This window comes from Leiobunum rupestre, chromosome 9, assembly GCF_980474605.1.
Source record: "Leiobunum rupestre chromosome 9, qqLeiRupe1.1.hap1, whole genome shotgun sequence".
Taxonomy (NCBI): Eukaryota; Metazoa; Arthropoda; class Arachnida; order Opiliones; family Sclerosomatidae; genus Leiobunum; species Leiobunum rupestre.
Genome location: NC_143392.1, coordinates 21,429,304 through 21,443,216, shown reverse-complemented (window position 1 = coordinate 21,443,216; position 13,913 = coordinate 21,429,304). Strand labels below are relative to the sequence as shown.

The 13,913-nt window shown below is 38.0% G+C and overlaps 1 protein-coding gene across 1 annotated transcript; it reads left to right on the top strand.

The window, feature by feature from the left end:
* The first annotated feature begins 222 nt into the window (after positions 1–222).
* LOC149926831 (uncharacterized) lies at positions 223–6,593 on the top strand. Its single transcript, XM_090158711.1, has 2 exons — positions 223–469; positions 5,566–6,593. The coding sequence occupies exons 1-2, from the start codon at positions 307–309 to the stop codon at positions 6,108–6,110; spliced, it is 708 nt and encodes a 235-aa protein (XP_090014837.1). The 5' UTR covers positions 223–306; the 3' UTR covers positions 6,111–6,593.
* Positions 6,594–13,913: the final 7,320 nt, after the last annotated feature.

The following is a 13,913-nucleotide window of genomic DNA, read 5'->3' as shown; positions in this document are numbered from 1 at the left end:
CTCGAGCTCTCGGAAATCTTCCAACGTCAAGCGAAAAGACGCGATCCCGGGAGCCCGGCTTTATTTAAAAAGCCTCCGGAATTAAATAAAGGTGACGCGAGCGGCGAAACAACAGCGCCACCGGACGGAGAATGTGGGAAATTTCAACCGGACGAAAGGCGCGCGAGGGCGGGGGGGACGACATCGAAAAAAGGGGTGAAAGTCGCGGGGAAAAGCGGCGATTCAGGGGATTTCAGGAACCAGTAGCGTCTGCTCGGTGGTCGGGGACGGCCGGGTTTCGCGCGGGGGTTCGAGCGGGGCGTTGGCATGGAAGGCGGCTCGCGGCAGCAGGATGAGGACGTCGCCTTACGTCACTCTTTACGTCACGCCGAGGCCTCTTCGAAAGCCGGGTCGACGTCGTTACCCGCCAGTCCGGTTAAACTCAAGAGACGCCGCTCAACCAGAAGGCAGTACTCCACGCTTTCCGCAGGTAGCTATTTATTATTTTGTCTTCGCGCTTTTTTAAGCGTCCTGTTCCTCCCAACATATTCATATTCATATTTAACAGCTCACGAATTCCCACTATATGCCTACCGTTTACTCTCTACGGCGCCTAAGAATTATTTCGGTAGCTCACGAGCAAATTCATATTTATTAGAAACTTTAAAAGACGATTCAATTTTAAATTTAAAAGTATAATTTAACGAGTATTATTTATTATACTAATTGACAATGGTTTGATTAAGTATCTTACAAAAACCAAAATCATTATAAACTGTTTAAGATAGTAGTGGTTCCAAACTCCAAATACCGTTAAAAATTAAAGTACCAGAATGTACACGCCCTAAAAATTCCTTAAGCAGGATGCAAATTAAGCTTTCACGTTTTTTTCGGGTGATCACGCAAGATTCTCTGATTATCGCGTCGCTCCCGCCGCTGGGTGGCGCGCCAGCTTCAACGTCTACGGAAATACAGTCTTTTCGTAACTTTGGCCTTCGGTTCGTTCTGGCGATTGAGAAAAAGGGGCAAAACGAAAAATGGATAATATAAAAAGAGAAAAATCTGGGTACCGGTACAGAGCGACGCGCCATTTGAATATTTGATGGAGACTAAAAAAATTCTTTATCTTTCTCTCTCCCTGGGCCTAATTATTTTTGGTGAAGCGTGATTTCGGGGCGAATGATGGTAATGTGGGAAGATCTTTTTTTATTTTCGTTTTGGTCCCTGGTCCCTCCCCCCGCAGAGTCCCAGATTTTCGCGCGTCATAGATTTAAAAGCGGCGGTCCTTTTATATAAGAAAAAATTTTGTAAACGGAATTTTTAAATTGTGAATATGCGAAACCTGGCGTTTCGTATATTCAGAACGGGTTGCGACGGAGGATTATATTCCCCACTTTTCGAGATTACACTATCTTAGAAAAAAGAACATTAAAAAAATATAAAGCCCGTATTTTTTGTTAGTTTTGCACTTGCGAAAATAGGATGGGGATGGTCACGATTAAAGTTGGCCATTTGGCTTATGAGTTTTTGGGTTTCGTCAAGGCTGTCAGAGAGCGGGCCCGGGCCCAGGAAAAATATTAATTTCGGGCCCCAATAGAGCCGGAACTATTGAAGGTAACTGTATATTTTAGGGGATAAGAATGGCCATAAGTTTATAATATTGTTCCATAAGTTTGTCACTTTGGGGAATATTTTACTGAGAGCTAGTAACGAAGTGACGTCATCACAAGAAGAAAATCTCCCCCTAGCGAGGCGCTGTTAAAGGCTACGTGTGACGCATTACCCAGCGAACGGAAAACGGCGACGAAGCCCGTAATGCAGTGTGTCTTGTGAATAGTGCTCAGTAAAACATTTGCATGTGAAGAATAGGAAGTGTCACACTTTTGTAACAATATTATACACTTATGGTATGACTCGTTCGTTCCGAATCGGGCCCCGGTAAGTTGTACCGGATTCCCCCTCTCTTATCGGACCTGATTTGAGTGCTATCAGATGTTTATAATATACCACACTTTCACAGGGGAGTATTGAACTCCACTTAAGTTAAAAACATGTGCTTTTTACGGTTTTAGAAATCGATTCAACCAGAGGTTCATATCAGGGTTGCCACAATAACTCGAATTCCTGAAAAATGGGTCTAAAAATTAGGGAATTTTAAAAATTAGTATAAAAGTCGGGGAATTTAATTTTGGTTGCAAATAGTTCCTAAAAATTGACAAATTTTCGTATAAAATAAAACAGGGAAAATCTCCGGAAATAGCTAAGGAAAAGTCGGGGAATTTGAATTTGATTAAATGGGCAACCCTGCATAATACAGGGTGTTTCAAAAGGTTATGCAAAAATTTGAAGGAGTTGTAGGGGATGAGTTGAGAAGTATGCCTGTTTTTTCCCCATTTTCCTACAATGGGATCAGAGAGCGTCAAAGTGTGGCCTACTAGCCCCTGGAAGTAGGCTGCGACAAGCGCAAAACCAAGCAGCAGGGAAACGCGAACATTAAGGTTTGTGTTCGTGTGATAGGTTAAAAAGGACTTTGTAAACAAATCGAGGTAACCAGCGTAAAAAAGTAAACTTAAACAGTATATAAAGTCCCTGCTGCTTGGTTTTGGGCTTGTCGCAGCCTACTTCCAGGGGCTAGTAGGCCACACTTTGAAGCTCTCTGGCGCTCTATTAACTCATCGTAGGAAAATGGGGAAAAAACAGGCATACTTCTCAACTCACCCCTAAAACTCCTTCAAAGGTTTGCATAACCTTTTGAAACGCCCTGTATATCTCTTACGAGAGAACTATTCATCAACTTCATCTGATAGTTAATCGCTTGAAAAATGTATTCTTAGGCGCCAGTTGTTTTTTCAAAACACGATTGAGAAGAAGAATTTAATAGTGCGGGGTAAAGAACGTCATATCTTAATTTTCTAATAATATTTTATCGGGAAAATATGCTTTATCAATTGGTAAAAATCCCTTCGCGGCGTAATTTTGACATTTTACACCCTTAAAGGGGAATTGTCACCACCCTAAAATTGGTTAAAACCATTTAAATGGATAGAGGACGTCCGTAAATGGTTATACAAAAAATATCACGTTAATATTTCCAGTATTTGATTTATTATTAGCAACCAAATTTCGTGTTTTATTCCCCCCCCCCCTCCCACCCCGACTCGAGAATCTCAGAACCGCTTGGTTGTGAACCTACCTGCAGCGCCATCTCGTGAACGAAATATTATTTTCCCGGTTTTATCGTTCTTCGGTCGGAACTGTCGTCTGCTAAGATATTCGCCTTGGCTTTTTAACCTAGTTATATTGGTAGATTGTAGTTTATCGTGTTTTTAAAATGCCTTACTCGCCGCCCTTTCTCATATTATTGCCGCTTCATTCTTTTGGCGCTGCACGTAGGTTCAACCGCGATTTCTGAAATTTTTTAAGCCGTTTGATGTAGGTTGCGGAAAAAGTAGCGTAACTTTTTAAATACTTTTCCAATAACTATAAAATTTCAGGGACATAATCATTAATATATTTTCTATCATTCTGTAGAAAAACCTCTTAAATTTTGTTTTTGGTGGCAATTCCCCTTTAAGGGTAATAATAGAATCTGTAAATGAAAATCGCAGTGAAGGAACCCGCGTCCAGCCTGCGAAGGAACACGTTTCAGGGAATGGCCTAGATGAAACTTCTGATGATATTTGTAATTAGACTCTTATTTTACTACCAACTATTGTTTCTTAATACTTCCGCTTACTCAACCAGTAATTTGAATCATTTCCAAAAATATTATTTAAACCCACGCACCCTTTATTTTACCGCAACCTTTTCTTTCTAGTATTTCCAAGAATAATTTCAGGTACCTAAGAATATGCGGCTAAAGCATTAGCCTCTAGTACCACCCTCGCATATTTCGTTGAGAAAATTCGTCTACTTTTTAATTACCAAGTGTAAATAAAGATAAGTTTAGATTCTCCGCAGATCCATATTCTCAGATTCCCGAATAGGTTCTTGGTTTTTATCTATACTCAAATAGATCAATTTACGTGTCCTTTTACGGGGATAACGCCATCAAAGGTTTGATTTTTAAATACGCCAAGTCTTAGTAGATGACGCCACCGGTCTGAAAAGTTCAATTTTTAAATAATGCGATTTTTTTGCGTCCTTCCTTTGGTGTCGAAATTTTAATCACTTTTCTTACATAAAACCTCGCATAAAATAGTTTAGAAGTTTGTTTTTCTAAGGAATGATTTATAAATAACTGGTCGCCATCTAGTATAAATATCAGGGTTGGCGGATTTTAACCATGGTTTAAACCAAGTGATTTTTTTAAAAAAAACAATGGTTTTTTAATAATTTTTTTTAATTAACTAAAAATTATTCCAAAATGTTTGCCGACATAATTACATTTCTAAATCATTTACAAGGTGACCACATTTCCTATATTTTCAATACCTGCCTATAAATTCCTTGGGTTTTCTCATGTAGTATAACCGGAAAACATTCCGCCGTCGTGTACCCAAAGACTATGAAAGGTTTCATAGTCTTTGGTGTACCCTTCTTCATCCTATATTTCACTTAATGTAACTACTGTTTTTCGATAAGAATCCTTATTTTTACTTATGGTTTTTCCTATATTTTCCTTTAATTCGCTTAAAAATTTCCAATTTTGTCCATAAAATTTTCGAGGCATTTTCCTGGTGACCCTGCATTTATACAAAATCAAAAATTAAACTAAAATTAAAACTTCGTTCTGTTGAGGCTTATAAAAAACGAAACTAAAACTAAAACTATAAGAAATCTTAGAGGGAAGGGGCACCGTGAATGGTTGCTTTAGATCGTACACGCATGCGCATTTATGATTTTTATTTTATTAAACATGGCTGCCCTTCAAAACATATTCACGAAATGATCTTAGTCATAGTCTTATATTTGTTTGTAAACTTCAATGGATTATCGATAATTATTTTTAAAACTGAAATAGACAGAAAACCTTCATGTATCAAAATAAATCAGTTAAAAGGTAATACCAAGAATGCATTTATTTATACTCAGGGAGAATGAATATGTCGAGATTATTTTTAGCGTTTCTCCAATTCCACCCGTTGGGGCTCCCGGTATGCTCATCGGCTTTAATAAAATCAAATAATACTGCAATCTCATTGGTTCTTAAAAAAAAAGTTTTTCAACGCGATTAACGCTGCTGCGAGGACGCAAAAAAATTAGACCGCCTCCTTTTTTCCTCCTCCCCCCTTAGCGTGACGGGGTTAGGGCCTCAACGTGTCCGTCGATAGTCTCCACATATTCATTCTCCCTGAGTATAAATAAATACATTCTTAGTAATACTAGCTTTATTTTGGATAGCGTTGAAGAGCTCTAAGCCTTTGGATTTGTTACAGCAGACAAACTTAAAAAAATCGAATTTTAACGGAAGAAACCTTGCAAATAAATATAATATTATTTTTGTCCATAGGTGGCACCCGCGTCGGGCCACGTCACATTCCCCCCCCCCCCTTTTTATTTCACACAAAAAAACCTTCCTTTGGGAAGAGGACTGGCGAGCTTGTTTATTTTTATGAACCGTCTATTTGCGTTTTCTATTCGTAGGTTCGCTGGGTTCGGACCTCCACTCTTACATGATGATCCCGAAATCGTTCAACGAAGAGATCCGCGTGACGGAGCACGGCCCCAAGTTGGAAGTGACCTACGACTCGGCGTGCGTGTACGAGGGGTCGCGCCAGTTCAGGTCGGAGGTGGAGTACGAGCAGCGCTACGCGACCCGCCGGTACGAGAGCTCGCTGAGCCTCAAGCCGGACACGAAGGAGTACGTTTATCGCGAGTGCCTGGAATTATCGCCGCGCTTACGAGCGCGCACTTACTCCGAGACCATCTACGCCTTCCCCAAAACAGTCGACAAAATCTACACGACCACGCTGCGCCACTGGGACAATTACGTCGAGACCCGTTACGTCACCGGGGTCAAGCTGGTGCCCGCAGCGCGCCTCAAAACCCCCTCCTCCAAAGCGGTCAACGGCGGGAATCACCTCGCCTACAGGCAGTCCAAATCCCTGGACGATGACACTCTCTTGAAGGATTGCCCGGACAAAACCAACGAAGTCACCGTCAATATCAGTCTCGACGGATCGGCGTAATATAATCGCGCTTACCAATCATTGTTACTACTAGGAATGTAATCGGCTTAACGCGGAATATGTGGGCGGTACTCCGTTCGCTTCGTTGTTATTCCGAAGAAAAACCACGCCCCTCTTAGCGTAATCATTCCAACTTTTTCCCGGTAAGGGGGAAGGAACTACGCTACGATCGCAGACTGACGCAGCGTTGCCAACCTGTACGATAATTATCGTTTTGTACGATAGTTTGACCTGTATAGCCTACGATCATAGATTAAGAAAAGGTTTCTTAACAAAATATCATTTTTATGAGAGTTTTTCTAATGATATTTTCTTGGGGTCTTCAATCGTACGACAAATCTACCGAAAATTCGATAATTTTTAGTTGTTGGTACGATAAATCCTCCAAAAATGCGATTATTTTTGGTTGTTGGTACGACAAATCTGCCGAAAATTCAATAACTTTTAGTTGTTGGTACGATAAATCTACCGAAATTTCGATAATTTTTAGTTGTTGGTACGATAAATTACCGATAATTCGATAATTTTTAGTTGTTGGTACGATAAATCTACCGAAATTTCGATAATTGTTAGTTGTTGGAAGTATAAATCATCCAACAATGCGATCGTTTTTGGTTGTTGGTACAACAAATCTGCCGAAAATCCGATAAATTTTAGTGGTTGGTACGATAAATCTGCCGATTAATTCGATAATATTCAGTTACTGGTACGATAAATCTACTGAAAAAGGTTGGCAACGCTGAGTCGTCACGCCATCAAAAAATAATTTATTTTTCTGATGAGTGGTTCCATAAACTGAGGTGAAAGTTGCCTCTACATATTCTCTGTTAACCCGAATGAATTCTTGTTATTACGTATACCATCCCGCTTTCGATATTATTTTACTGTTTATTATCCACTATATCAATATATTGTTATCGGTGTTCGGTTTGGCCTATTATCCATGCCGGCTCATTCGTCACTGTCAATGTCAGTTTACGCGACGCTCCGAATCCTGTCAAGCTGATTCATCGCGCCCTAATTGGTCGTATTTGTTGTCACCGCCGGAAGTTCAAAATTCAAAACACTCGTTATTGCCATATAAAGCCTTCTCAGAAATATTTTCCAAGAATTCCAAATTCTAAGTTGTAATGATTTCTCAACGTGACTGTTTGCTGGAATACGGAGAACCGTATAATTCAATAGATTGGCGAGTTCTTTCAAATAAGAGAAGCATAAAAAATGCGTAATATTAGAGAGGTTAAAACCGCCGTAGGAAACGTGAACGGGGAAATTTGAAGGAGGGTAGCTTTGTCTACACACCTACAAGTTGTCCGTACGCGTTTTATCTGGTTGGCTTAACCTCTGTTATTTAATTTACCCTTTATTCGAAAAGAAGCATTGAATATTCGGTTATAACTTTAATATTTTTCTCAAAATTATTAATTTTCGGTTCGTAAATACGTTCTATTATTATTTTAAATGTATTTTATTGTATTGAAACTTATATTTAAGAATACTTAATTTTTACGTTCTATCTACATTGAAGCCATTGATGGCTGAAATATTGGTCTCAGTAGAAGCTACGTCGAGCTTGCGAACTCTTTTAAATTGAGAGTTAATATTCTTCTGACTATACGATGGGGTATATTCTATAGAGGTATTTCTTAGATAAACTTCTGGATAAACCAGTTAAAACTTTGATGAATCGGCTTGACACTAAAACGCAGAAAGTGTAAAATGGTTTATTTTGACGCCCTCACATTTTCGATGTCTCTATATATATAGTTAAAAAAACAAATCCAAAATATATTCTACTGATACATCACTGCCATTTGCTGAATATATGAATTCAAAAGCCTTTAAACAACACAGGCAAAATATTCCAAATAAACGCGTTTCTATAAATATGAACGGACCCGCCCTCTATCGTCGAAAGTTTTAGAATATTTAGACATCAAACAGAAACTATGTATTTTCTCCCCGTGAAATAGCCTTATCATAAATTATAGCACAAAGAGGGAACGCGAATAGCACACATTTCACACCACCAGATGTCACTTCTACGATAATTTTTCGAAATTGAGGCTATTTAATATATTCATTTCTGTGTTTATTGTTTAAACGTTAAGCGAGGTTTAAATACGTGAAACTATAAAGTAAATATGGTCTTAACCAACTTGTTAAAATGGGAAATCAAAATCACGTGACTACCATTTCACAGCCAACTTCAATTCGGTAACTTGTGCTCATAGTTGGCCGTGCGACGGTAAAGAAAAATATATTCCTTCCAGATACTGCAGACAGCTAATTAACTTACACCTTTCTTTTAAAAAATAATAATAGATAATTTAAATGAATCGATTAAAATTTCAACCGTCATTAGCAAAATAAAATGAATAATAGTTCGTATTTCATAGGATAGATGGCGCTGCAGTTGTTCAAAACGTCACGTGACTATAAATCTTTTCAGCCCACCTGGACTTTATAGTTTCGCGTATTGCCGCGCGTAGTGTTCCAAAAATACCACGTGTTCCAAAAATACCACGTTTTTGGAATATTGCACATACCACTGGTATCAATGGTAAATATGATAAATAATGGTAACTATTTCTTTTATATCGTATAATAATATGTGAAATAAGAAAATCTTTCAAAAAAGAAATATATCAACTCATGACTCTACAAGTCTGTTCTAAATATTGAAGGTTTTATCGCCATAAATTTAAGTTTTAAATACTCTAAATAATTCATGGAAATATATTATTTACCACTCTTCCCATTTTATACCATAACGTTTCGATACAAACCTCACAGCTGCATTTATTAAGTGTCGTCTGCTTAAAATAATCTAATAAATATTATTCAAATGGTATAAAATCATAAAAATAAGCCAATAATACTTTGAAAGGACACAATTTTACTGGTTTACTTCGGAAGTAGGGTTAGCAAAATGCCACAATATGATTGGCCTGATCTGTTATCACGTGTTAGGGAGGAGCGTCTGGAATTTCACCCAGATTTTTCAAACGGTGGTGTGGTCCTTTAAGCAGACGACCCAAATCGCGATGGAGGTTTTTTATCGAGTTCGTAAAAGTCAATTTCAACAAGTTTTGGAAAAATATTATTATTGTTTTTATGCTGTAGAAAAATATGCGTAACTTATTTTGTAGAGCAAAGTCGAAAAAATCTAAGGGTTATTTTTAAAATACGCGCCGCCAAAAAAATAATAAAAAAAAATAAAAAATTCAATATCGGAACGTAAATTAAATTAATTATATAGTATATAGTCAGAAGTAAATGAACGAAAAAGTATCAGAACGTTATATTTATCTCGCTACGAGACAGTCGAAGCTGAAGCCTAACTATCGTCACCTAGCGGATTCTTTTCGTAATGGATGGCAGGGGAGTGAATACCCAAAATTCCCTAGTGCAATTTCTCACGGGCTGACTTCCAGTTTTCTGGTCAATTTCTATAACCTAATTTCATTTACGTCTGATATAATTTTTGAGAAAATGTGTTTTCATTGATATCCATTTTGATCTAAATTACTTGTCCTTGAATTGGCGCTTGTTGACTACTTTCGTAGTAAGTGATAACATAAGTTTATAATTATATTCGCCAAAAGTGTGTCAATTAAATTTTTACTGAGAGAGGTATTTCGATAATTACCACAAATTTTTGGGTGACCTCAGAACTAAGTCCTTCTGCGTTGAGTTTGCAAGTTCTCTCCCCACTGGTTTAAGGGGTTTTCCCTCGAGCTCTTCGGTTTCCCCTTCCATAAAAACTTGTTGAGGTTAACGGTAATAGTTAGTGTAGGGAGCTGTTGGCTCGATCGTGTGGCATGCAGGGCTTGCCACCACCCTCCTACGCATTGTAACCCGGCCACCTGAATTAAAAGGCTTCAAAAGTCGCTTGACGACTTAGGCCTAAGGTGGTGCATTGGGTATTAGCCTAGCTGATTATTACGTCTAATATCGTATTTTTAAGTTGCGTATTTTATTCTTAGAGATACCTATGACAAATATTCTACGTCACTCCACACATGACGATCAGTGACAAACTTAACGGAACGTAATTATAGACTTATGGCGATAAATATTAGTATGGAACTACGTATTTCGTTTAAATTTGAATTTAAAATTAACTTAATGAGTGATTAAGTTGCTGGTAGCGCAACGAGCATTCGTCAATCGTTGAATCTATGTGTAACGCGATGTTCTATGCAATATATTTCGGGAACACTCCTAAATGGTACAACTTGAGACATTCCGAGGATTTCGATCCTTCGCGTAATCGATGTTCTGACAGACGCCGTCAATCCCCCCCCCCCTTAATCGAGTGTACATTTCCCGCCAAACTGACCCCCCCCCCCCCGTTGCTCCCATTTGGTTCCCAATCAAAACCACCTGTGCCATAGAGCTAGTCCTCTCGATCCAAAAAGAGGGGAAGGACCACTTTTTTGCCCCGGGCACCCTTTCGTGAATTCCGGAGGGGAAAAAAAAAATCGCATTTTCCTTAAAAAAATATATAAACAAAATAACAAATGTATAAATGAAAACTAAAACTACTATAAGAAATTGTATCGCGAAAATAAACCTCTCTCTCTTTCTGTGATGTTATCATTAAATCTAATTCCAAGCACTATTATAAACAATTCGAGACCATTTTTAAATAAGCAGAAGTGATCTCCCATATTATCGGATAGTAAATTTTATATTTTAATAAGAAATAAAGAAGAATTTCATTCGTTATTTATGCGTTCTTTTATTTCTACGTTGTAAACAAAATGCCGTGACTGTGTGAACCTTTTATTATATTGTCGAACTTGTTACTATTTTATTAGAAACTATAAAAGAGGAATAGAAACTAATTCTCTTTGTCGTCTCGGGGTAGTTTAGGCCTATTAACTTCCGGTATTGTAATGACCTAAGCATCGTTTATTGAAATATAAAGAAACCGGAAGTATTCCGCGCAAATTAAAAGCTTCAGACAATTTCCGGCCTTGCCAAAGCTAGAGTTTCTATTCCTCTTTTATATTTTCGACGTTTTATTATTGTTAAGCCTTTGTCCGCGCATTTTCAGTCGTCATAGCAACCGTTTGCGTCGGACTGGTAAAAACGAGTGTCGCGCCGAGGCTTACTTCGGGGGATTAAATCCTAGATCATTGTCACAGACAGGCCTTAAATAGCTTAAATTAGTTAAGACTGTCGTAGTCGGCCCTGAAGTAAAAACAATTGAGAAACCAAGATGTTGGCTGGGCCTGTGAAAGGTGCTCTTCTTAACTCGATTCGATAATCGTGCTTGGTTTACTAAGTTCGGTTTAAAAGGGTTATTCTGGGGCGCCTTATTCCGTCCCCAGGGTCAAGCCCCCCCCCCCCCCCCCCCGCTATGGCTAAGAACGGATAATTCGGGACAGTAAAATGGGTCCAATAAAATATAATGGAAAAGTCGATATTGTATAAGAAAAACAAAGTAGGGAAGAAAAGGGAAAAATTAAGGGTCGTGAAAAAAAAGTTGCTTACACTGTGAGCCCTTTTTATTGTCTTATCTTTAGGGCCTATAAAAACAGGGCTAATGTCTTCTTTTGTAAGCGAGCGGAGGAATCTATTTTCATATTAAAAGAAAAATGTCCATCCCGGGTGATCTATGCGAGACAAGGAGACGAAGCCTTCGTAATCGCTTGGGATACAAATATGGCTTGGACCCATAACAGACGCTATTTATCCCTTCGTTTTTCTCTTCTTGCCCAGGTCACACTTAAGGTTAAAATCATCCATAACCTCAGTTCGAAGCAACTTGCATTTTTATCTTCGTTCGCACGCGTGAAATCGCTTCATCCCAGTTCGGTTATAGATAAGGCTTAACTTCATTTCAAATTATAGTTACAATTTGGAAATTACGAAAATGTATCCCAAAACAATTAGTTAATCACGTTTATACAGGGTGTTTCAAAAGGTTATGCAAAAATTTCAAGGAGTTATAGGGGGTGAGTTGAGAAGTATGCCTGTTTTTTTCCCATTTTCCTACGATCAGTTAAAATAGCGCCAGAGAGCTTCAAGGTCTGGCCTACTAGCCCCTGGAAGTAGGCTGCAACAAGCGCAAAATCAAGCAGCAGGGACATTAAATACTGTTTAAGTTACATTTTTACGCTGGTTACCACGATTTGTTTACAAAGTCCTTTTTTACCTATCACCTTAATGTTCGCGTTTCCCTGCTTCTCGGTTTTGCGCTTGTTGCAGACTACTTCCAGGGGCTAGTAGGCCACACTTTGAAGCTCTCTGGCGCTCTTTTAACTCATCGTAGGAAAATAGAAAAAAAAAACAGGCATACTTCTCAATTCACCCCCTACAACTCCTTAAAAATTTTGCATAACCTTTTGAAACACCCTGTATACGTTAATATTATTTGACGTAATTTCGAAATTTAGTCGAGTTATTTTTGAAAATACAAGCCATTTGACTTCCTCACCTGGTCGCTAGCGAATCGACTTGGACAAGCTGCTTCACGAACCAACACGAAGCGATTTTTCAAGCTGGTTTTCAAAACAAGTTCTCTAAAAGAGGCGATTTTAGGGGTAAGTGTGAACGTGGCTCGTTATTTCCTTTTAGATAAACGTGTGCCTCTTCAAAATCCTTAAACCACGCCTCTGAAAGGATCGAGAAACCTTAGATCAACATTTCTAAATCTTTAGGTTTAGACGGTTCCTCCCAAAAAGTATGATAAACTGTCGCGGGGCTAGCCACGTTGAAAATTCTACATCACATTTCTGGTTTACAAATATTTCTAATATTTACTTCGAATTTTGGGATTTGCTGATATTTTTTTAGATTTCGTGCAATATTCCCAATATTTATCAAATATTTCCGATATTCCTCAATATTTATCAAATATTTCCGATATTCCTCAATATTTATCAAATATTTCCGATATTCCTCAATATTTATCAAATATTTCCGATATTCCTCAATATTTATCAAATATTTCCGATATTCCTCAATATTTATCAAATATTTCCGATATTCCTCAATATTTATCAAATATTTCCGATATTCCTCAATATTTATCAAATATTTCCGATATTCTTCAATATTTCCCGAGATTTCTAATTTGTTTCCAGATTTCCAAGAGTTCTTAAATTTCCTATATTGATTCTGGATTTCTAGATTTCGCGAAATTGTTATTTATATTTATCGCTATTTGTACTCCAAATTTCTTAATTGGCTAGACAATCGTAAACCCGGCCACCTGAATTAAAGGCTTTAAAAGTCGCTCGACGACTTAGGCCTAAGGTGGTGCCTTGGATATTAGCCTAGCTGATTATTATTAAATAAATAAAAAAAAAACTATAGACCAAGTTTATAAATTGCTCGTCCAACTCTAGATCTCGGATCTAAATGTATCTATAATCCTTAGAACAAGGTTGGATAAATAATAGTAGTTCCTACCTGGATATATCACTCTATATTTTTCACGTGTATTTCTTAAGTGTTTGTTACGGGTTCTGCATTGTAGAACATTGAGTTGGGAATATTAATCTAGAGGTCCAATCAAAACGTCGGATTTCAGTATTTCGCAAAACAAGTTTTTAAAAAATAGGAATACTGCCGTCTGCTCCCAAATGACGAGAAAACTTTATCATTCTACCCGTGGCGCCGTCTATCTCTCAATGGTTCGTTCAAATAAGACGCGTTTTCCGGCAAAAATATTTTTTTTTCAAAAATAATGGATGGCGCCACGGGTCATATGATAACGTTTTCTCGTCATTTTAGAGGTGACGGCACATTCGTAATTTTCAAAAACTTGTTTCGCGGGGAGCAGTT